We start from the raw sequence: 26,370 nt of genomic DNA, 5'->3' as shown, positions 1-26,370 counted from the left end.
AGTACTGCATGCCACAAAGTCCCTTATGATATTGTTAATAATTGAGTTCTTAAATGGCGGAGGACTTGGCGTTACGCCACTTGCGACGGCTGCTGAATCCACCATCATTCCTTACTGCCGAGTAGCGTAATCCTTAATAATTATTCAATTAATAAATAAGAGGGGAAAAAAGTACAAAATCATAAAATTTAAGTACTAATATAATTAAATAAAATGAAATATAACTAAATACAGTAACTTAGCTTCGTTTTGTCTTCCACCGTTACGCGTTCGATTCTGACGGTACCAATATATATTATATCGCGACAGCAACTAACTTCCGAAAAACAACCACTGAAGTACACTCGTATTCAGAGAAACAATTCAGCACTCAAAAATGTAGAAAAACGGGGGAAAAAACGGACTATTCACCGATTAAAAATCACTTTCTTCTGCACAGCTCAAATTCACCGCCACGTGCTACGGCGACGCTCCTACGGCGACGATTTGGAGTAAAGTGGATGACAAACAATATTAAACAGGAATTGCATGCGAAAAAGAGGCTATGGAAGAGATATAAGGAGACAGGTGAAGAGATGCATGAGGAATATAAGACACAGGCCAGAAGAGTGACTAATGTGGTAAGGAAAGCGAAACTGGAATATGAGAGGAGATTGGCCCTAAGATCGAAAGAAAATCCTAGGGAATTTTTTAGCTATGTGGCCAGTAGGAGGAGAAATGACTGTGGAAGAATGATATTGTGGGATAAAAATGGGAATAGAGTGACTGATGCAGAGGACATAGTGGAATTGTTCAATGAACAATTTATTGGAGTATTTCAGTTAAATAATTTTCCAATATCAAACATTTTTTTAGCAGTTCTGCTGAAGTAATTTTTTGAAATTCATATATATTTAAAAGAAAATCAAACTTTTCATTAATTGTAGATGTGCTTGAATTTTTCATCAACAGATGCAAATGCAGTATTATCAATAATTGAAAAATAAAAATCTCCGTAAATTTTTGTTTAAAATCTGTTATGAATTCATCCTCTGCTTCATACACAAATTGTTTTTTTTTTTTTTTTTTATTTAAGTCTAATTGTTTCTTGTTCAAAATTAGGCGTTACACCTAAGACCTCAGCGATTTTTTTCGCATTTGTTAACATCTTTTCAAATTCATCCTCATTTCGTATTTTCATTAGAAATTCTTTCTATCATTAATACAATTTATGGTACCATTTATATCAAGGCTTGTATTCTGAAGTTGTTTACTTGTAAAGTATATTATACCACATTATTAAGGATACGATAAATCTGAACCACCTTAAAGTTTTAAGAAGACTACTTGTGTCTAATTTCATGGTATTTCCACTTAATCCACATAAACTATCATCTTGAGATATTTCTTGCAGTGCATCACAAACAATGGACAAATTATATCTTAGGGACTTTAATGAGTCAGTTCAACTCTCCCATCGTGTATCACAGACTGGTTTGAGTGTAAAATTACTTGTGTCTTTTGAGGTATTCCCATCGACGAGTCAAACCAGCAAAAAATACATATAGACAATGTACCACGTTAAAAAATGCTGTGGCATCTAAAGTATTAGCAGTGCAATTCACTACTAAATTTAATGAATGTGAACTACAGGGTACATACATTGCTCTCAGGTTATATTTGAAATTCGTCGCTGCACAACTTTTACATCACCTTTCATATTACTGGCATTATCGTATCCTTGACGTCGTTAATATTGTATTGGTAATGAAAATTTGTCTAGAGTTCCTAGTATTTCATTTGATAAAAATTCTCAAGTGGTATTTTTTATTTCTATAAATTCCAAAAAGTGTTTTTTGTATACCAATCCTAGAAGTATAAGAAATAAGGCAGATGAAATGGTTGCTCTATCTGATTGTGTCTATTCACCCAAAGATTGTCGGAATAAGTGAGACATGGTTGGAAGAGGATGACATCCTGAGAGGAATAGAGATGGAAGGGTATGATGTGTTTCGTGATGATAGAAGGGGTAAAAAGGGAGTTGGAGTGCCATTGATGATAGAGAAAGAGTTATGTCCATACAAAGTAGACATGCAAGATGGAAATAGTGCCAGTGGTTTTGAGGCAGTATGATGTGAGATAGAGGTGAACGGAATCATATTCTTGGTAGGATGTTGTTATAGACCAAGTAATGTGGATGGTGGTGATAGTGAAATGTATCAAATTAGCCAAGCAAATAAGAAAAGGGTGATCATTATGGGTGATTTTAATTATGTGCATATAGACTGGAATCAGGAGATAGCAACTGGAAGTAAAGAAAATGGGTTTCTTGAGTTTTTGAGGGATAACTACCTCAGACAGTATGTAACAGAGGGCACATGAGGATTAAGGGTCTTGGATTTGGTCATCTCATCAGAGGATGTAATTATAAATGAGGTGTCAAATCATCCACCAATTGGTGAGAGTGGCCATGAGGTGATTACCTGGGTGGTTGCCAGCAATGCAAGGACCCCTGTGAGAAAAGGATATATGTGGAACTACAAGGGGGGTGATAATAAAGAGCTCAGGAGACAGCTTGTGGGTGTAGCATGGAATGAGGAGTTAGCTAGAAAAGAGATCAATGCAGCTTGGGGGATTTTCAAAAACTATCTAGCAGATGCAATGTCTAAATGTTCCATGGGTGAGAAGGTTAAATAAGGCAGGTATGAGATGGATGAATAAAGAGATCAAGCATGCGATACAGAGAAAAAGGGCATTGTGGAGGCAGCATAAGAGAAGTGGAAATAACCAATTTCATGAGGTCTACAAAGACCAGGCAAGGAGGGTGACTTGGTTGGTGAGAGTAGCTAAAGAGAGGTATGAACAGCAGTTAGCTAATGAAGCCAAAAAAAATCCTAGGGAGTTCTTTCGATATGTAGCCAGCAAAAGAAAGAATGATTATGGAAGGATGACATTGATTGGAGAAAATGGTATAAAGATAGCTGTTGCATAATGTGTGGGAGAAACTTAATGAGCAGTTCATGAAGATCTTTCAATCTTGTGAATGTGACTTCATGGAGAGAGAGAGAGAGAGCACTTGATGATGGGGAGGAGAAACTGACTGTAAGTGAGCATGAAGTGTTTGGGGAGTTGAGTAAACTAGATGTAAATAAGGCTGTGGGACTTGATAATATATCACTGCATATTCTGAAGGAAAGTGCCAGAGAGTTGACACCTGCCTTGACATATTTTTTTAATACGAGTCTTGCACTTGGTCAAGTTCCTAAAGAGTAGAAAGTGGTCAAGATTGTGCTACTTCATAAAGGAGGTGATCTAACTCGAGCATCAAACTATAGGCCTATCTGTGTGTCAGGTGTTGTGTTTATGTTGTTGGAGAAGCTTGTGAGAAGTAGGATCCAGAGTTGGATAGACAACAATGGTATAATATTTGATGGACAGCATGGAGTTGCTAAAAGGAGGTCATGTTTTAGTAATCTACTTACTTATTACAATAAAGTGACTGCTTCCTTGGACTTGGATTTTGCAAAAGCTTTTGATAGCGTACCTCATGATAAGTTGACAGTCAAACTAGAGCAGATGGGGTTGGATATTAGATTAGTGCACTTTGGAGACTGGCAATCTGATAGGTATCAACAAGTTGAGTATTGGAGTGCGATATCCAGGAAAAGGAAAGTCACTAGTGGAAAGCCTCAGGAGTCTGTTTAGGGTCATTACTATATAACTTGTATATTAATGATATTGGTGAAGATTTGGATGGAGATATTTATTTGTTTGCAGATGATGCAAAGTTCAAATGTTGCAAAATGTAAGGTTTTAAAATTTGGAAAACAAAGATGGGATGCAGAATTTATGCTAATTGAGAATATATTGTTGGAGGTAGAGGAAATAAGAGATCTGGGGGTGATAGTGGATAGGGATCTAAAATTTTGGGGACACATCGCCAAAATTGTGAAGACAACACAAAGGCTTCTGGGAATGATGCAGAGGACACTGACATGTAGAAGTAGGGAGATTCTTGTTCCGTTGTATAAGTCTTTGATTAGGCCATGCATGGACTATTGTGCCTAGATTTGGTTACCTGGTTTCCAGAAGGATGAGTAGATGTTGCAACGGGTCCACAGGTGACTGACTAAGGTTGTTTCTGACTTCTGGAATGTTGAGTATGAGGAAAGATTGAGAAGATGTAATTTGCAGAGGTGTGGTGGAGAGAAGGAAGAGGGGAGGTACGATAGAGACCTACAAGTTGGTAAGGGGTTGTTATAGGATCAATGGTGGAGAAGTTCTACAGAGAATAGTGGGAGAACAGGGGAGAACCAGAGGTCATCCCTGGAAACTGTATAAACTGTATAAACACTGGTGGCAATCACACATGTTATCGCCTCATGGTCTCTCTCACCAATTGGTGGATGATTTGACACCTCATTTATAATTACATCCGCTGATGAGATGACCAAATCCAAGACCCTTAATCCTCGTGTGCCCTCTGTTACATGCTGTCTGAGGTAGTTATCCCTCAAAAACTCAAGAAACTCATTTTCTTTACTTCCAGTTGCTATCTCTTCATTCCAGCCTATATTGCCATAATTAAAATCACCCATAATGATCACCCCTTTTCTTATTTGCTTGGCTAATTTGACTATACATCTCACTATCACCACCATCCACATTACTTGGTCTATAACAACATCCTACCAAGAATTTGATTCTATTCACCTCTATTTCACACCGTACTGCCTCAAAACCGCTGGCACTATTTCTGTCTTGCATCTCTACTTTGTATGGACATAACTCTTTCTCTATCATCAATAGCCCCCCCCCTCCCTTTTTACCCCTTCTATCCTCACAAAACACATCATACCCTTCCATCTCTATTCCTGTCAGGATGTCATCCTCATCCAACCATGTCTTACTTATTCCGACAATCTTTGGGTGAACAGACGCAATTACTGCAACCATTTCATCTGCCTTGTTTCTTATACTTCTAGCATTTATATACAAACTGAACAGCTCATTTCTGGATCTACAGCTAGTTCCACTGATACCACTCACTCGATGTGATCTCTCCATGCTCGACTGGGGAGATCACATTATTCATTTTAGAACCCTTTTCAATTTCAACTGTTTCTTCTTGATCCCTGGTCATCCCATTCCTTTCCTGCCTGCACATGCTCTCACCTCCTCTTGGAGGATCCACCTTTCTTACGCTGTGTACCCCTGTCCACCCTGAGCCTCTCTATTTCCCTGTTCCTCTTTAACACTCATTCTCTCATTTTCTATACTCATACCACTCACTTCCCCATTCATATCCACTTCTTCAATCTCTCCTGTCTTTCTTGCTCTTCCACATCACTCCCCTCTCGATCTCATTTATTCTCTCTATATACTTCTCTACCTTCCAGCAGCAGTCTCTCCAAGCGGCTCACACCATAACCACTCAAATGCAGTCCATCGCTTCCATACAGCTCACTGCGTCCCTCAAACTCATTCCACACATTAACAAACTGTACTTCCATCTCCTCACACATTTCAGCCAGCATGTCATTCATAATCCTTGCTCTCCAGCTCATTTCACCACAGTCATACCTAGGCAACACACTAACTACCCTTCCTGTCATCTACTATCCTTCCAAGCAGCCTCCTCTTATCCATTCTGACACGCTCTTTGTCCTCTCTCAAATCATTCATACCAATTAATACTATTAACTCTTTTGCTTGCTCCCACCTTATATATGCAATGCTTCAATTACTCTACTCATTTTACCGCCTGGAAAACATACCTTGTGCATTCTATCCTCTAGCACGCCTTTAATAATGGAGTCGTCATACAACGCCACTCGCTCATCTTTCAGTAACTCTTTCATGCCATCATGATTTATTTATTGTAATAGTTTTGACCTGAATTCTCTTAATTTCATTCTGCATCCATTTCATTTCTTGCCTCATCCAATCCATTTCAACTTCCGAATCTTGTGATACATTCTCTCTATCATTCAATCTTTCTAACTCTCGACCTCCTCTTCCCACTTTCACTCTCATTCATCCTTCTTTGTTTCTGTACTTTTGGTCCAACACATGTCCAACTTTCGCTATCATTCTTCTCACTTTCTCTCTCATTCATCTTTCTTTGTTTCCATACTTTCTGTCCAACATGCGTCCAACTTTCGCCATCATTCATTCTTTCGATTTTTTTCTCTTTCGATTTCTGTCACACCATTTCTAGTCTCATTCGTTCTCTCAATTTTGTTTCTTTCCACCACTCTTGCCTTAGTTTTAACATCTGTCATGGTTTTCAAATAGCTCTTTTTCTTTTTTACTTATTTTTTAACATTTTTACGCCTCTCTTTCTCACATCCTTCTTTCAAACGTGCACTCATTTTACTCGCGACAATTTCGCTGCTAACACTTTCTTTCATCAATTTCTGATTTGCATTCATCAGTTCCTCATTCAGATTACACTTCTCACACGCCCTTCTTTCATCTTCTCTAAACATCCACAAATTATTTATGTAATCAAAAGAATACATATAACAGATCTCACACTTAACTAAACGACTGAATTAAAGTCATGGAATGACAATACCGCTGCCATTTTTTTTTCCCCTTCAGGTTACTAGGTCTAATAATAACGATTTCATAATTAAGTTTAGCCAAGAAAAATTCCCCACACTAATAATACCGGTAACGTGCAACGCTTACAGCCACTCTTACTCAAACAATTACACGTATATACTTAATTATTCCTTGAATAACTTATTGCAATCAGGTGCTGTTCTTAGACACGTCCACAGCACTTGGCTCACTAGCACCCTCTCATCCTTATGGATGCTGATAAATAATCAAACCTCTTTGCAACTTCGAAAACCATTTATTTATACTTACATTTCAGCTGCTGCCTGTATTCTGATGTTTCTATACATTGATTGCTGTTTTTGTTTTGCATATAATATCCAGGTATTGTAGCCCACGAACTTTATTAGTATATTAGTACCTTTGAAAAGATATTGTATATTTTGATGCATTTTTAAGATTAAATGTAGATTGTTTGATGTCAGCATATAATATATCAGAAACATTTCTATGTGTTTTACATTTAGAAAAAAAAGAAGAAAAGGAACCCCAGAAGAAGTTTCCAGAGAAAAAAGAGCCAGAAAAAAAAGTTGTTCCAGAAAAGAAAGAACCAGAAAAAAAAGATGTTCCAGAAAAGAAAGAACCAGAAAAAAAAGTTGTTCCAGAAAAGAAAGAACCAGAAAAAAAAGAGCCTGAACGTAAACCTTCGAAGAAAGAGCCAGAAAAAAGAGAACTTGAACGTAAGCCATCTAAGAAAGAACCAGAAAAAAAGGAAGCAGAAAAGAAAGTTCCTGATAGAAAGGAAATAGGGTATGTACTTTTTATTATGAGGGAAAGTTCTCATCATAAACATTATCCTGAATTCCTTAATATTCAGAATGAATGAACATGTTGTACAGTTCACTATTATTATTATTATTGTTAATATTTGACCTCCATGGAGTCAGAGACTCAGTGTGGGAGGTACACAATGTTGCACACAATTTTCATCCAACAGTGCTTTAAACTGATTCAATGTATCTACATTCACAACACACTCAGGCAATGCATTCGACTCACCAAGCACTCTCCATACAAAAAACCATCTTCTCACTCCTCTGATCACATCCTCCGTATACAGTTTCCAGCGATGGCCTCTTCTTCTTCCCCCCCCCCCCCCCATTCTATGAAAAATCTCTTCCATATCAACCTGATAACAACCCCTGACTAGTTTATATGTCACAATTGTATTCCCTCCATCTTCCTCCTATTCACGAGGCTTTGCAACTTACATTCTCTCAATCTGTCTTCATATTTCACATTCCAAAGACCACTGACCACCTATTGAATCTTCTCTGGACCCTTTCCAATATCCTCATCACCATGAAAACCCAGTGACCAAATCTGTGCACAATATTCCATGTGAGGCCTGATCATGACCTTATACAATGGCATCATAACCTCTCTATTTCTACATGTCAGATTCTTTAACATCATTGTCATTATCCAATGTGATGTCTTCACATCTTGAGCAATGTGGCACCTGAATTATAGATCCTTGTCCACTATCATTCCTACATCTCTCATCGCCACCACTAGCTTTAAAGTTTTCCCACCAAGTGTATACTTCGCATCCCATTGTTGCTTACCAAATCTCAAAACCTTTTACTTTGCAACATTTGAACTGATAATTCCACTTACTTCCCCATTCATGCAATCTATTCAGGTCATCTTGTAAGGTCATAACATCTGCTTACCTTTGCATTGCTCTCTCCAGTTTTGCATTGTCTGCAAACAGCTGCATATCACTAGTTAAACCCAACCTATTATCAATAACATACAAATTAAACAACAACTTAAGTGGTCCCTAAACTGCCCCTGTGGTACACCACTAGTGACTTTGCTCTTTCGGAATACTGCACATCCATATACAACATTCTGATACCTATCTGACAGCCAGTCACTGATCCAACTCAGAAGTTTGTTATCTGATCCTATGTGTCTCCATTTATGTAAGCTTGTCGTGTGGCAGTCTATCAAAAGCTTTTGCATAACCCAAGTACACCATTGTATATGCATCTCCCCTGTCCAAGGTATTTGTCACCTTGTTATAGTGCATTAGTAAGTTAGTGAAACATGATCTCCCTTTAACAAATCTATAATTATCACAGAAAATACTGTATCCCACTTCTCAACAATCTCTCCAGTACCTTCACAAAAACTCCTGATATGGAGATTGGCCTTTGAATCTACAGCCTTATCATCACCTTTATGCAGTAGAACAATTTTACCCTCCTTCCACTCCCTTGGAACCTGTGCTATTGCAAGACTCTTATTAAATAGGCATGCCAATGCTACTGCCTATTCCCTGGAACAGTCTCTTATGATACGTGGTGATATTTTGTCAAATTGTTGGAACGTACATCCTAGTTTTGAATCTGCCATTTTGTTGTAATGTATTCTTATTAATAAAATCTATTAATTGCCAATTGATCACTAATACAAATATAGAGAAATTTATATTTATACTGCGCCACCCTATATTTAGATTAGTCTATATAAAATAGTAGAATCAATTTTCAATTAAATTAGCAGTCTCCTTACTCATTCAGGCCGAATTCAATATTTTTCACTTGAGGCTCCTGCTAGATTCGAATTATTTATGAACGGTGCAATAAAAAAGAATTAGGCAAACACAGTATTGAAATTAACAAGACAAAACATTTAATATAAGGTTATATGATAAATACATGAATTCCACTTCTAAAATGAGACATTACAATTAAGTTGGTACATTGGGTCAAATCATTCTTATTAATTCAGTCTTCAAAATCTTCACATACAAGTTTCACAGTTTTCTCAATTACTAGATTCCTTACTCAGATTAATACAACAGAATTTCTTGTTTAATTAGTTTGCTCATATTTCTCAGTTATACTCCACACTTAACTCTCAGCTGGCACTTATCATATCATTAAACACGGCAGATATTATTTCAAGGCAAATTATTTTTAACTTCTAACTTCGGCGATATGCCACGGTAAATGTTAGAATGAGCAAAATTGGAACTATCACTCAAGTCTTCATACACAGAAACAAATAAAATATGACTGTCCTTACCGGAATTAATCTTCAGCACGTCAGATTTAATGTGAGTACATCTTCAAATTATATTTATTACACCTATGGAACACATTTAAAAAGAATTCTTCAAGGTCATAATTAGATTATTATTTGTCACGCTTCACAATTCTCGACAGCAACTATAGGGCAGATTGATATCCTTGTTTACTACTTCACAACAAATTAAGCTCCGTACAATTCTTCCTAAAAGCAATATAGAAATAAGTAGTAATTCTAAGCTAACTGGATCTATTCTGAATCCTTCATTAACCTTCCAGTCCTTTAATTATCCAGATACGGCACCAAATTCCTATTAATGCCACTGCTGACCTTACTTTCAGCTATCTATAAGTTTTCACTTTGTCTTAGCACACTTTTAAATACTACTCTCTTGAATTCCTGCCCTTCAGTCCTTTTTATTTACTTTCACCCCCTTTCTTATATCCTTCCTTCTTCCCGCTTCAAAAAACTCTCTCCTTTACTCCCATATTACCACTCATATATTTTTCTTCTCTCCTCGTTATCGAAGCTCACAGTCTACCCACGCACGTTCCATTTTATTTCTCTCTCCATGGCAACGAACAAAACGTAAACATTCGCGTTAATGTTACATAAGGCTATACTTTTACATTGAGTAATGAAAAACATTAATAAAATATTACAGTTACTTAATTTTCTCCTTCATTTCATTTACAATTAATAATAATAAAATATATGTTACAGTATATATATAAGGTACATTAAATTATATACATATAATTTCTCATAATATTATTGAAGGAATAAAGTAAATAAGATAAATGATATTTATCACTGGGTCCTTCCAATAGTAAAATATACCTTAAAATTATTTAATCAAATAATAGCTGATGAAATTCAAGAATAATACATGAAAAATAATTCTTAAGCAAAGGATTAACAAATAATTTTTAAACAAGTCATGCTTAATACATGATAGGTTATGTTAAATGTGAATGAAGAACAAAATATACATAAAAATTTCATTCACAGTTTAACAAAGGCTCACCCTTCCTCTGAAAAATTTTTCTTTTGAGAAAAATTTTTCACACAAGTTCCTTTCAGTGGAGGATTTAAGTCTTACACTTTTTCCTATAGGTCTTAAATAACTCTTAAATAGTGTTCTTTTGGAGTAGAAATCATGTTCTCTATCACTAGAATTGAGTTTTAGTTGTCTCACAACTTGGTGATTTGTTCCATTATGTAGATTGGTTACCTTAGCAACATTAACTTCAACTGTTAGTTTATTTTTAGTGGCAACGTCTGATTCAGGTTTGGGTACTACTTGTTGTGATGGTTCGTCAGTGACAAGTTGTGTCTCAGGCTGATTGTGCACATCAGAATTAGTATCACTATCCTTCACAGATTCAGTTATAAACAGCTCTAGCTTATCTGGAACAATTTTTTTATCAGGTATACAAAATCCTTCTCTCTGTCTCATTGTCTTATCATACACATAATTACTACATCTTCTGATGTTTCTCTTTCTGTTCATTAAAGATTCTTCCTTTCTAGAGAAGTTACAGGAAAATTGATACTTTTTCAAGAAATTTGTCCCTAGTATAATGTGGGAGCTTATGTTAGAGGTTGAGAGTATAACAAGCAAATCTTGCCAGACATTTAATTTAAATTCAGGTAAGTAGATTCTAGCATGAACTTTTTCATATGCTACAAAATTAGAATCTGAAAGAGAAGTAATTCTTACAGGTTGTCTAAGTTTGGCAATATTATCTCTTAATTTATGTCTTATACCTTGGATATAGTCCTTTCTAATAGTTGAAGCATTGCATCCTGTATCTAATAAAATATTACACTCATAACCTAGGATTTCTCCCTTAATTCTCATCAATTGTTCATTAGATCCTTGGTGTATTTGCATCCTATCATATCCTCTGTGGGGTATGTGTCCATACTTTGAATCCCAGCTTTTGTTAGAGTAGTTTCTTTTGTTAAGAAAACAATTTCTAGCAAGGTGTCCAACTTTATTGCAATTATAGCATTTGGGAGGATCTCTATGTTCTCTCTTCATCTGAGGTTGAGACACAAATGATATTTGTTGTTTAATATTTTTCATTTCTTGTACTAATTCATTCAAATTTGTTAAAATACATTGACTTTGCTTTTCTACTTCCAATTTAATTCTTTTATCAACCTTATCTGTTGTGGGGTTTTGGTCTTCCTTAGATTGAAGAGTGAATGTTGCCAATTGCTTCATCACTTTATTAAGACTATCCATAATAGGTTGATTTAATTTCTGAACTTCCTGGTGAATTAAGCTCTGTACATCTTTCATCAACTTCTTGTTGGTTTGATCTTCATTCACAGTCATGTGACTAACACTAATAGGATTTGCATCAGTATCTTTTCTTTTCTCTTCTTCCTTACTATTCTTCCCTGCAACTTTAGACTGGCCCAAGGGAATATTAATTTTATCCACAACGTTGACAAAAGCTGTATTGGATGAGGGATAAATGTCACCAATCATTTGCTCCTTTTCTTTGACAGTGTTCAGGCATTCTTCTAGTGTGGTGATCTTCCTTTTATAAGCTGTTTCTCTGAGTTCTGGCTTAATACCTTGACGAAATTGCTGATAGACCGCCCAATCCAAATGAGGCGTATTTGCATTGCATACATTTAGACTGTTAGAAAGAGTTATCAGGCGATTGTAGAAATCGATAACATTCTCCTTATTTTCTGTGTAATCTTTTGTAACTTCCATAGATTAGGTCCTACACTTCTCAGTTTACAGAATTGAGATAGTAAAGTCTCTTTAAATTTTGAATATTCAAATGTTTCCCTAAGTATTGGAGATGAATATAAGAATGTCTTTGCTTTACCTATTAATTTATTTCTAAGCAACATTAGTAACTGAAAGTCAGTCCAATTTGCCTTTTCTCTGAGTTTCTCAACATAAGTAAAATATGATAACACATCATCTGATTCTTCTCCTGAAAATTGGGGAATTAACTGTTGGGGGTTCACCATTTTAAAAAATTCATCATCTTCCATTTTCGTGCTGGATGTAACAGCCATAGTAATTAATGAATTACTAATTAAATTAATACAATTTTTACCTTAAAACAAACTTTTTTTTTTTTTTTTTTTTGCCTGATTCTAGTTCATAACCAGTTCACTGTGATTTACTTATTTTACTTTTAAGATTTCAGGGGTTATTTCTACGACTGTTATCACAAAGCTAAATTCAATTTCTTAATTTATATTGTGTGAATGAAGAACAAAATATATATAAAAATTTCATTCACAGTTTAACAAATCCTATCTAAGCAAACAGACAAGAAAGTAAAGTTTGCACCTGCAAGTAGTGCAAGTCCAAGGCAACTCATGGTAGTGCCAGTCGAGGCAACTCATGGTAAAGGTGGATAAAGCTCTGATTACTTTTCTTAGTATTTTCCCCTTAATGCAGAGATGTATGATGCTAAACATTAAAGGCAATGGTCACTACCCATACTGGTTTCGACCTTTATTGAGGTCTCGTCAGTGGGAGCCAGACCTGAAAATGCTAAGGATGAAGTAATGCAGAGCTCATATGTATTTTACCATTGCTACAAGGTGCTTTGACCTTATGAATATAAAATCTCATAATGACAGATAGATGTAGAAAGTTTTTCAACTTGGGCATATTATGTATTCAAGATACCAAGTAATTTTATATAAACTTGGTTTTAATCCTATTTTCCAAGTAAGCAAACAGACAAGAAAGTCAAGTTTGTGCCTGGAAGTAGTGCAAGTCCAAGGCAACTCATGGTAGTGCCATTCGAAAAGTGATCAGACCTTTATCTACCTTTGCCACGAGTTGCCTCTTCATCCTTAGCATTTTCAGGTCTGGCTCCCACTGACGAGACCTCAATAAAGGTCGAAACCGGTATGGGTGGTGACCATTAATGTTTAGCATCATACATCTCTGCAAGGGAATGTGCTTTCCATTAAGGGGAAAATACTAAGAAAAGTGATCAGATCTTTATCCACCTTTACCATGAGTTGCCTCGACTGGCACTACCATGAGTTGCTTTGGTAGTGCCATGTATATATATATATATATATATATATCAAAAGCTTTTGCATAATGCATCTCCCCTGTCCATGTGATGTGTTAATTAGATTAATATATATATGAATTATATATATATCATGGCCAATTTGGTGAGAGTGACCATGAGGTGATTACCTTGGTGGTTGCCAGCAGTGCGAGGACCCCTTTGAGAACAGGGTATGTGGAACTACAAGGGGAGTGATTATGAAGAGCTCAGGAGACAGCTTATGGGTGTAGCATGGAAAGAGGAGTTAGCTGGAAAAGAGATCAATGCAGCTTGTGGAATTTTAAAAACTATCTAGTAGATGAAATATCTAAATGTATTCCAAGGGTGAGAAGGTTAAATAAAGTAGGTGTGAGATGGACGAATAAAGAGATTAAGCATGCGATACAGAGAAAAAGGGCATTGTGGAGGCAGCATAAGAGAAGTGGAAATAACCAATTTCATGAGGTCTACAAAGACCCGGCAAGGAGGATGACTTGGTTGGTGCGAGTAGCTAAAGAGAGGTATGAACAGCAGTTAGCTAATGAAGCCAAAAAGAATCCTAGGGAGTACTTTCGATATGTAGCCAGCAAAAGAAAGAATGATTATGGAAGGATGACATTGATTCGAGAAAATGGTATAAAGACAGCTGTTGCAGAATGTGTGGTGGAGATACTTAATGAGCAGTTCATAAAGATCTTTCAATCTTGTGAATGTGACTTCATGTAGAGATTGAGAGCAGTTGATGATGGGGAGGAGAGACTGACTGTAAGTGAGCAAGAGGTGTTTGGGGTGTTGAGTAAACTAGATGTAAACAAGGATGTGAGACTTGATAATATATCACTGCATATTCTGAAGGAAAGTGCCAGAGAGTTGACACCTGCCTTGACATATTTTTTTAATACGAGTCTTGCACTTGGTCAAGTTCCTAAGGAGGGCAAGATTGTGCCACTTCATAAAGGAGGTGATCGAACTCAAGCATCAAACTATAGGCCAATCTGTGTGTCAGGTGTTGTGATTAAGTTGTTGGAGAAGCTTGTGAGAACTAGGATCCAGAGTTGGGTTGGCAACAATGGTATTATCTTTGATGGACAGCATGGATTTGCTAAAGGGAGTTCATGTTTTAGTAATCTACTTACTTATTACAATAAAGTGACTGCTTCCTTGGACAGAGGAGAAGGATACACAGTAATATACTTGGATTTCGCAAAGGCTTTTGATTGAGTACCTCATAAATAGGTTGTCAGTCAAACTAGAGCATATGGGGTTGGATATTAGATTAGTGCATTGGATTGGAGACTGGCTCTCTGATAGGTATCAACAAGTTGTGTAACAGGGTGCGATATCCAGGAAAAGGAAAGTCACTAGTGGAGTGCCTCACGGGTCTGTTTTAGGACCATTACTATTTAATGTGTATATTAATGATATTGGCGAAGATTTGGATGGAGATATTCAGTTGTTTGCAGATGATGCAAAGTTTGGCTGAACCATAAAGAGTAGTGAAGATGTTGTGGCTTTGCAAGAAGACTTGAATAAATTGAGCGATTGGGCAAAATGGGGATGTGAGTTCAATGTTGCAAAATGTAAGGTTTTAAAATTTGGAAAACAAAGATGGGATGCAGAATTTATGCTTTGTGAGAATATATTTTTGGAGGTAGAGGAAATAAGAGATCTGGGGTGATAGTGGATAAGGATCTAAAATTTAGGGGACACATCGCCAAAATTGTGAAGACAACACAAATGTTTCTGGGTATGATGCGGAGGACACTGACGTGTAGAAGTAGGGAGATTCTTGTTCCATTGTATAAGGCTTTGATTAGGCCACACATGGACTATTGTACCCAGATTTGGTTACCTGGTTTTCAGAAGGATGAGGAGATGTTGGAAAGGGTCCAAAGGCGACTGACTAAGGTTGTTTCTGACTTCTGGAATGTTGAGTATGAGGAAAGATTGAGAAGATGTAATTTGCAGAGGTCTGGTGGAGAGAAGGAAGAGGGGAGATATGATAGAGACCTACAAGTTGGTAAGGGGTTGTTATAGGATCAATAGTGGAGAAGTTCTACAGAGAATAGTGGGATATCAGGGGAGAACCAGAGGTCATCCCTGGAAACTGTATAAAGAGGGTGTGAGTAGGGGAGTGAGAGTCAGGTTTTTTTCGTGCAGAGTTGTGAATGATTGGAATGCCTTGCCTGAGAGTGTGGTGTCTGCAAGGAGTTTTGGGTGTGTTTAAGACATGGTATGATGAGATGTGTGTGATAAAAGGACTTCCCAGATGAGTCTTTGACTCCATGAGGTCTTGGGGTAATAATAATAATATATTTATATATAATTTATACCTACAGAGTTGCAGAGTAGTGTGTCTATGCTCTCTTTTTCAACATATTTAACTTAAAGATCCAAAATGAAATAAAAGGATTTGCTTTCAATGTTGGTAATTTATTGGTATTATTATTATTATTATTATTATTATGTGACACCTCCAGGAAGTCCAAGGACTTAGTGCGAAAGGGCACTCTACTCCACTTTGCTACATACATCTCAATGTCTACTCTATTGTTTAATTCTTCTACTACAATATTACTAACATTAATGCCATCTACCAACCGTCATCATCAACAACAGTATTTTTTGTCTATGAATTGCATGTGTTCTCATGGCCAGTTTGCCTGTGCACAGGATGAAAAAACCTTAGTTTCTGGGAGAAAAAAAGCCTGCTACTTCCATATGAGATCAGCTAACTCACCTTCAGTTGAAAATGCCAATATAAATGTAGCTTCAAATTATAGGCCAGTCTGGAGTTGTAGGGAAGTTACTGGAGAGATTGATGAGAAATAAGATACAGAAAAGGGTTGATAAAAGCAGTATTCTCTGTGGTTATCAGCATGGGTTTTGTTAAGGGGAGATCATGTTTCACTAACTTACTTATGTACCATAACAAGGTGACAAATACCTTGGACAAGGGAGATGCATATACAGTGGTGTATTTATATAGGAGGAAGAGGGAGGGGGATATGATTGAGATATATAAGCTAGTTAGGGGTTGTTGTCGAGTCGACATAGATGAGATTTTTCATAGACTGGGAGAAGGGGGTAGAACATACATGGAGAGTGGTTGGTGGAGAGTGCATTGAATCATTTTAATGCACGGTTGGATGAGCAATGTGTGCAATAGTATGTACCTCCTACGATGAGTCTCTGACCCCATGGAGGTCAAATGTTAATAATAATAATAAATATTCCTCTCTCATTTGATGAGAATTGAACTTATGTCTTTTCCAACTAAAGGATGCAGTGTTCTACTGGTCTTCCCATTGCACTACAGAGACTCCAAATAATACCACGTCCAGCATATTATAGACTAAAAGAAAAATCTCTTAGCGTTCTGTTTTCATTCTTATTTCATCTATCCCATCCCTATTTAAATTTTTTCTGTAATGTAATGAACATTGACATTATCTCTGTTCTTTACAGATAACTTTCTTATCTTATTCTTAATCTTTAACAGAATTCAAATATATATATATATATATATATATATACACACACCGTATTTTTCGGACAATAAGACACACCGGATGATAAAACGCACCCCAAATTTATGAGACGATTTTTAGAAAAAAATATTTTATTATATAAACATATTAACAAATTCTTACTTAATTTTTATTTATTGTTACAATCATTTGTATTAGCAATATTCAGTTCATCTTCACTCTCGGTATTATCACTCATCTCATTAATGTCACTGTTTGTGTTACTTTTGTCTGAACTACTGTTGTCTCTCCCTTCAAAAACTGCGTCATCTTCGGTGCCATCCATCGCATTACTTATCCCGCATTTCTTAAATGATTTTATAATCGTCTCTTCTTTCACAGCTTCCCATGAATTTTTCACCCAGGTACATACTTCTGAAATTGTTAGCTGTTTCGTATGTCCTGTTGCTGTAACATCGTGATTTGGCCTTGCAATCCATTTGTTCCACTCTTTCCGCATAAAATTTTTGAATGGTTTATTAATAGATCTATCCAAGGGTTGTAATTCACTTGTAAGAACTCCAGGAATGACAGCTAATTCTGTATTAATTTCTTTTAGAAGCTTCTTTGTTGATTCTGTTTTATGCGCTCTGAATTGATCCCACACTAACATCGTAGGCTTTTTAAACAACACACCTGGATGTTTTGCCCACATCTTTTGTATCCATAATTTCATTCCTGTTTCGCCCATCTAGCCTTTATCTTGAACGTGGATAATAATGTGACGAGGAATTTCATCTCTCAGTAACGTTTTTCTCCTGAAGATTAACATGGGGGGGGGTAGTTTTGTTCCGTCCGGTGTAACAAGCTAAAACTACAGTGTAGTGAGTTTTTTTGACTTGTTGTTTTGATCACTATTGATTTGGTGCCTTTTGAATCTACTGTCTTATTTGAAGGAACATCAAAAGTTAGAGGCACTTCATCCATGTTCGCAATTTGATTAAGTTCATAGTTAAATTTCCTTCTTGCTGAGATGACAAATATATGGAATTGTATAATTTTAGCTTCATAGTCAGCCAGCATTTTCTGGGCTAGAGTGGTTTTTGTACGCATGCATAACCCGTGCCTTTTCATAGATCTAAAGCACCAAGACGGTGATCTGGTAAAATCTAAAATTCCATTAGCAGTTTGGCCATCGTTTCGCCTCAAAAATTATCATTTATGTAGAAACAGATATTCCCATGTTTCGATGATTTGTTACCCAAATTTTCATTTGTACTTCTAATTCTGGCCATTTTTCTAGGTGCGAACGGAATGTTTTCTTGTGTTTACATAGCAGTTTTAATTGTTCCTCTTGTTTTCTCCCCTCAAGAACCATTTTTTCTGTTGGTGGTGGACCAAAATGTGTTTCTGCTGCTCTGTTTCCATATTGTTTTGCATAATTTATCACATTTAATTTATAACTCACGTTATATGAAAGTTTTTTTGTTTTACGGTCATTTTTTCTAATTTTAAGATAAAAATTTTAACGACTTATAAAAAATAATTCAAATGAACCATACAAAAGCACACATGTTTACACACTAATGACTATTGACACTCTAAATCGGTGATTCACCCACATGCAGTGAGAAAACTTAGGTACCTACCTTCAGTGGCATACTTACTAATTTTATTAACACACTGTGCCAGTAATTGAACTTCGCTAACAGCTTCGGTATAGTGTAAAGATTCATATTTTAATGTTACCTTCAGACCATAAGACGCACCCCAATTTTCAGTTAATTTTTCTATGTTAAAAGGTGCATCTTATGGTCCAAAAAATGCGATATATACATATAGAAAGTTTTTTACCTTGGGTATATACTATGTTAAAGATACCAAGCAATTTTATAAGCTAGGTTTTAATCCTTTTCCCATGCGCGGTTAGCCTAGTGGCTGTGCACTTCGCAACTATATGACTGGGCAAGGAGTGTCCAAGGTTCAATTCCCGTCGAAGGCGTGAGGAATTTGAGGATCTTCCTCAGCCATAGACAAGTTAGCCGGTCTTGGCAGTAGAGTGTTTTCTGCCAGTTTATCTGGTGTTTTTCATCCCGCAAGCAGTCAAACCGGCCCCGTGAACACACACACACACGGATCTACAGCCATAAATACTTAACCCCCCATGATGGGCTCAACTCGCCCCAATAGAGACGGGGAGAAAAAAAATTTATTTACGAATAAATAAATAAATAAATCCTTTTTCCCAAGTAAGTGAACTGATAAGTAAGTCAAGTTTGCACCTGAACATAGTTCAAATTTGAGGCAACTCGTAGTAAAGGTGGAGTAAGATCTGATCACTTTCCTTAGTATTTCCCCTAATGCAAAGCACATCCCCTTGCAGAGGTCAAAGCACCTTGTGGCAACTTGTTTAGGTAAAATTTATAAGCTCTGCATTACTTCAACCTTGGCATTTCTAGGTCTTACTCCCACTGACGAGACCTCAATAAAGGTTGAAACTGGTCTGGGGTAGTGGCCCTTGCCTTTAATGCATGCCATCATACATCTCCGCAAGGGGATGTGCTTTGCATTAGGGGAAATACTAAGGAAAGTGATCAGAGCTCACTCCACCTTTAGTAATATAGAAATGAGAAGAAATGATAGAAATCTTCAAATTAGTTAAGGGATATTATCAGATTAATACAGAAGGAATTATAAATCTACTGGATGTTAAGATGGGAAGAACAAGAGGCTATCCTTGGAAGTTGTATAAAGATGCAGTGAAGAAGAGTGTCAGGAGTAGATTTTTTATGTGGAGAGTTGTTGGTGAGTGGAATGTATTGCTGGAGCACATACAGCAATGTGCTCCACAGTGCAGGGAGTGTATTGAAGGGAGTGTAAATAACTTTTGAGTTCATTATGATAGACATGTTACTGGTTGAATGGACCTCTCATGATGAGTCTATTGACTCAATGGTAATAATAATAATAATATATATATATATATATATATATATATATATATATATATATATTTATATATATATATATATTTATATATATATATATATTTATATATATTTATATATATATATTTATATATATATATATATATATATATATTGTAAAGACAATATCCATCCTGCATTGTCTTTACAAGCTGTCATACTTGTCTGGATCAATCAAAAGGTATGGAAGCAAACCAATATCTGGCTCATTCAAAAAAGGGAGATAAAAATCAATCCCCAGACTATCATTCCATTGACTTCACTTTGATTCTCTTATAATCAGTTTAGATGCTTATTGACAGAACTTCTTCCATGCTTCTTTGAGGTCCACAGATTAATTAGTAATCATTAATAAGGACTTTTCCACTCCCACTTCATAACAGATCTAGCTATCTTTGAACACAAACCATGGAAAGGTTTGGAGAAACTTGTGTGGTTGCTCTTGACATTTACAGAGTATTTGATCAGATCTGATATAGTCACTTCCTTCTTTGCCAATCTATTATCATATGATCTGGTAGAATTCTACGCTTTATGAGTGAGTCACTGTTTCCCCCTCTGGTCATGCACTACATGTTGTGAGGGTTTCCTTTATTCAGATTTTCCTAGCAATGCTGGAGTGTCCCAGAATATTTTACTTATCTTCATGCTCTTCCACTTATACATCTTCTTCTTCTTCTTGACTTCCCATATTAGGCAATTGTTTGCCTGTAACATTTTCAAGGGTTTAAAAAATCTTCTGCCCATCTCCTCTTGCTCTATGTCCCTTCAGTTTATATTTTCAGGCAATATTTGGCCATCTGTCCTCATTCGTTCTTTCTATGTGGTTTTTTCAGTTCATTCTATAGTTTGTGATGTCATCTGTTATGTTAATTATGGATAACTGTTTTCTTATTTCTTCGTTTCTTATCTTGTCTATTCTTTTATAGTCTATGAATGGTCTTAGGAACTTCATTTCTGCAGCTTCCACTTGTCTTTTATCTCATTTTCCCCAAGTCCATGTTTCACTGCCAAATTTCAGAATTGGCTTGGCTATTATTTTATATAGTTTTATTTGGGGTTGTTCTAGACATCTGTTTACTGAAGTATCTATTCAAAGTTCCAATGACTACTAGAAATTTTTGCTTTTTATATGCAATGTCAATTTCTCCATTGGGGCTTATGCAATTTCCTAGATATTTAAATTTGTTGACTTGTCCTATTACTTAGTTGTGGATTACTAGTTTGCACATCTTTTAATTTCTTTACCTTGAAATGCTGTAGATTTCGTTTTATTTCTTGAGATCTTCATGCCATACTGTTCTATTGTTTTGTTCAATACGTGTAGATTTTTCTGTAATTGGTTTTCATTTTCAGCAAAAATAACTTGATCGTCAGCATACAATAGACTGGTTAATTCTTTATTTCTTATTTTAATTCCTATAATTTTGTTTTTCCTCCATTCTCTTGAAATTCTTTCCATATATATATATATATATATATATTATTATTATTGTTATTATTATTTTTGGGCTACTCCAGGGAGTCCTTAGACTCATCGAGGGAGGCCCTAAACATCATATCCACACAACTATATGACATTCTCACAGTATCTATCATAGATGTATCTATCATATCCTTGCCTTGCCTTGAACTCGCTCACTTTTCCACTCATTTACCACTCTAACACCACTGCTAACCACACTCTTGCCCAGCTTCCATAGGTTTCCTCTAGTTCTCCCACCACCAGTCCTGATCTCAAAAATGTCCTCTGAATTAATCTTATAGAATCCTTTTAGCAATTTGAATGCCTCAATCATATCTCCCCTTTTCCGCCTATCAACCAGTTTCTGTAACCCACAAATCTTCAACCTGTTCTCATATGGTTCATTCCATAGACCTGCTATCATCTTAGTCACTCGCCTCTGGATTCTCTCCACCTCCTCCCCATCAAGAAGGAACCGAGGTGACCAAATCTAGGCACAGTAGTCAAGATGAGGTCTTATCAAGGCTCAGTACAGAGGTATAATAACTTGCTTGTCTCTGCTCGTTAAGGTATTTTTCAACAACCAAGTGAGTTGATGAGCTGATTTAGCTACTTTCTCAATGTGCCCCCTAAACTTCATCTCCCTATCCACCAACACTCCCAAGTCCCTGGCGTCATCAATCTCTTGGAGTACAATTCCACCCATGTGGTATACTGCTGCTAATCTTTTCACCCCAAAATGCATAACCTTACATTTTGTCACATTAAATTGACATCCATTCTCCTTAGCCCAGAACTCCAATCTATCTAAGTCATCCTGCAAGACTTTGACATCTTCTGCATTCACTATCGCCCTCCCCAACTTTGCATCATCACCGACCAAATGAACTGTTCCACTTAGATCCTTCCCTATATCGTTAATGAACAGATTAAACAGCAGTGGTCCAAGAACAGAACCCTGCGGCACACCACTAGTCACAGGCCGTCTTTTGGACTCCACTCCTGAATAAACCACTCTTTGATATCTCTCCATCAACCACCCACCTATCCATCTCGCCAACCCTATATCCATTCCCATATGTTGTAGTTTACGGATTAGAATTCCATGTGGTATCCTGTCAAATGCCTTTGCCAGGTCCAGCAGTATCACTGTAAACCCATTTCCCTTATCCAGTTCAGCCGTCACCTTGTTATAAAACTTGAGCAAGTTACTGAAGCATGATCTACCCTTTACAAAGCCATGCTGTCCCCTGTACAGTATCTCATTTTCATCAATCCATTCTTGTATTTTTCTCTTGACTACTTTCTCTAAGACCTTGACAACGACTCCTGATATGCTGATCGGTCGGTAATTTGCAACCATAGTCTTGGATCCTCCTTTATGCAGTGAAACTATTTTCTCCTCTTTCCACGCCTTCGGGACTAAACCAGACCCGAGACTCAGATTAAACAACACGGTCAAGCGCACTGATAATTCCTTAGCCGCTTCATGCAAGACCCGTGCCGGTATATCATCCAATCCCACAGATGTATTCACATTAAGGTTCTGTAATAGACTATTCACCTCCACTTCATTCATCACAATTCCCATATAAACTAATGGCTCCTTCATTTTTTCAATGTCTCCACCTGGATGATATACTTTTGCAAAGTGCGTGCTCAGTAACTCCACTATATCGACTGGTTCAGTGACCTCCTTACCATCGTCATTCCTTAAAATCATTTTGCCATGTACAGTTTTTTTCTTGCTTGCAGCATATTGAAAGAACTGTTTGGGATTCTCTTTTGCTTGCATAGCTAGTTTCCCTTCATAATTGGCTTTTGCTGTTTTTACTACACTCGTTACCCTTCTGGCCTGCACTTTATACCGTTCATGTGCCTGCAGGTCACCCCTTTCTTTAAATTCCCTCCACAGTTGTTTCTTTTTTTGCAGCTCAAGCTTAATGGTGTTATTCATCCATTTAACCCCTACTTGTTTTACTATTCAGACCCTAGGTATACAATCAGCCATATCCTCCTGTAAATGCTCCTTGACCACTTCCCATGCTCTATCGACGTCCAGCCCTTGCAGTTGTACATGCCATGGCACTGATCCAAGCAATCTCCTAAGCTTGTCATACTTGCCAGCACGGTAATTCCACATATACCCTGTCTTAATCAAAAATTCCACACCTTTAGCCACCTCCCAGGTGGAGACATTGAAAAAATAACCTTGTGATCACTCTCACCAATAGGTGGGAACATGGCCATATTCATTACAGTCAAATTGTTAGATGCTATTACCAGGTCAAGCACTCTCACACCCCTAGTATTTTCAATTACATGCTGTCTCAGATAGGTATCCCTTAATAATTGAATAAAATCCATTTCCTTCCTCACATGTGTCCTCTCCTCCTTCCAATCAATGTTACCATAATTAAAATCCCCATAATAATTACCCTCCTTCCACTCATTTCATCAATTTGTTTATGCATACTATCTCCACCATCTATTCCATCACCTGGTCTATAGCAGCACCCAACTGTATATTTTATTCTGCCAGTCTCAATCTCACACCAAATAGCTTCAAATGAGCTCCTTTCACTATCCTGCAATACAACTTCAATTCTCCTTGGTTGCAGTTCATCAGCTATCATCAATAACACCCCTCCCCCCATTTTATTCTCTCTGTCCCTCCTAAACACACTATAACTTACACATTCTATCCCACTAACACTATCATCTTTCGTCAGCCATGTTTCACTAATGCAATAACCTGTGGCCAGGAAGAGCCAATCAAGGCCAAAAATTCTTCCTTCTTGTTCCTAATACTCCTGGCATTAGGAACATGAAATGCAGTGATCCCTTTGTTCCACCCCTATCTTGATGCGTTATTCTAAATGTCTCATTCCCATTTTTTGTCCTTAGTGCTGGCTCAGGTACATTATATACATTTTTACACTCAACTGTCTCACTGATGTTTGCATATCCACTCCCCCCCATCCTTGGTAGTTCTAGTTTCCCTGGTTCTGCACATCCATTTTCACTTCATTCAGCAACACTTTTTCCAGTCTTCGCACACCAAGTCCATTCAAATGCAGGCCATCCATCTTGTATAAGTCCTTTCGCCCATCAAACTCATTCCACACGTCCACGAATTCCACACCACACCGTTTGGATAACCTGCGCATAATGTCATTTGCGATTATGGCCCTCCTTCTAAACTCCTCTCTGTCATACCGCAGCAACAGACTCACCATTCTAACTCTGTCACTCTTTTCTTTCGCTACCTTTAACAATACTTTCAAGTCCTCTCTCATAAAAAATTTATCACCTTTCAATTCATTCGTACCCGCCACAATTATTAATTCTTTCACCCTCTGTTTTTGCACTCTAACACTCTCACTTACCTCCTTAAATTTCGCACCCGGTAAGTATGATTTAGTTACACTCCCATCTATCACTCCTCTTAATAACGAGTTACCATACAACACTCTTCCCTTCATTTCAGAAACTTGCCCACTCTTACGCTGGTTATTTACGTTAGCCGAATCACTCTGGAAAGAGTTTTGCAGGTGCTCTAATTGCCGCTGCGCATTTTGTATCACTGCGCGCAACCTAGCGATCTCACTTCCTACAAATAATTCCTCACTTTTTTTATCATTCAAACCACTTTCTCTCTCTGTATAGTTGCTCTCATTCTTTCTTAGATCACCGCTCTCATTGCCATCTTGTACATCGCAATTCCCTATCAAGCCACTATTTTCACTCACATTCTGGCTTTCTTCAACCTTAGCTGTCTCACAACCTGACACATAATTCAACTCCTCACTTTCCTTACACTTTCTGCACATTCTCCCACCACTATCACTTTCAATCCAAACTCCAGCCTCATTCGGGAATGCATACATTCCACACACATCACATTGGACAAATTCTCTCACATTATAGTTTTTGAACAATGCCGTCGTATTTTTGGACCATTATCTTACGTCGCATTGGCGCCATATTCAAATCTATGAAACGTATCGTTAAATACTAAATTAAATAACGGAATTTACACCAAAATCACACCGACACCACAAGCTCCCAAAATTAGACAATATTACGTTATGATTTTAACCTATATTCTAATTTTCATTCAAAATTATATTTAGCTTTCGGGAGCTCCCTGAAAACATGACCAATCGTCTGGCCCTCTAGCGGCCAAACCCTTTAACAATACTTTGAAGTCCTCCAATATATGTTGAAGAGTATTGGTGATAATCCACTTCCTTGAATGAGACCTCTATTGGTTTTAATTTTTTTGGTTGTTTCATTATTAATTTTAATTTTAATGTAGCTTTCTTCCATTATATTTGCTTTGCTTTTGTGGTTTGAGGTGGAGCTTTCAATTCATACAGTATATTGATTAATTTTGTTCTGTTGGTGTGATCATATGCTTTCTCATAATCTAGGAAGGCCATATATGTTGGCAGGTTAAATTCTATTCTTTTTTCTATAATTTGTTTGAGTGTAAATGTGGGATCTGTGCAAGATCTTCCTTTCCTAAAGCTGCATTGTTCTTCTCCAATAATTTCCTCGGCCCATGGTGTTAATTTACTTTTAATTATATCTAGATATATTTTATAGCATGTATTTAATAAGGATATTGCTCTGTAGTTTCCGCAATTCTTTCTGTTTCCTTTTTTTGAATATGTTTATGACTATTGCTGCTTTCTATTCTTGTGGGATGTTTCCTTCTTCCCATATTCTGTTTAGAAATT

The 26,370-nt window shown here is 36.8% G+C and overlaps 1 protein-coding gene across 1 annotated transcript in view; it reads left to right on the top strand.

Annotated features, from left to right (window-relative positions):
- Nucleotides 1-26,370, top strand: part of LOC150096673 (twitchin-like) — a 2,440,784-nt gene that overhangs the window by 149,935 nt on the left and 2,264,479 nt on the right. The window contains exon 9 of the mRNA XM_090408679.1: nt 7,074-7,356. Coding sequence (XP_090264805.1) covers nt 7,074-7,356 — 283 coding nt within the window. The remainder of the gene's footprint in view (nt 1-7,073; nt 7,357-26,370) is intronic.

Source organism: Typopeltis vanoorti, chromosome 18 (assembly GCF_054136105.1).
Source record: "Typopeltis vanoorti isolate ZY-2024b chromosome 18, IOZ_Tvanoo_1.0, whole genome shotgun sequence".
NCBI lineage: Eukaryota > Metazoa > Arthropoda > Arachnida > Uropygi > Thelyphonidae > Typopeltis > Typopeltis vanoorti.
This window is presented reverse-complemented; position numbering and strand designations above follow the sequence as displayed.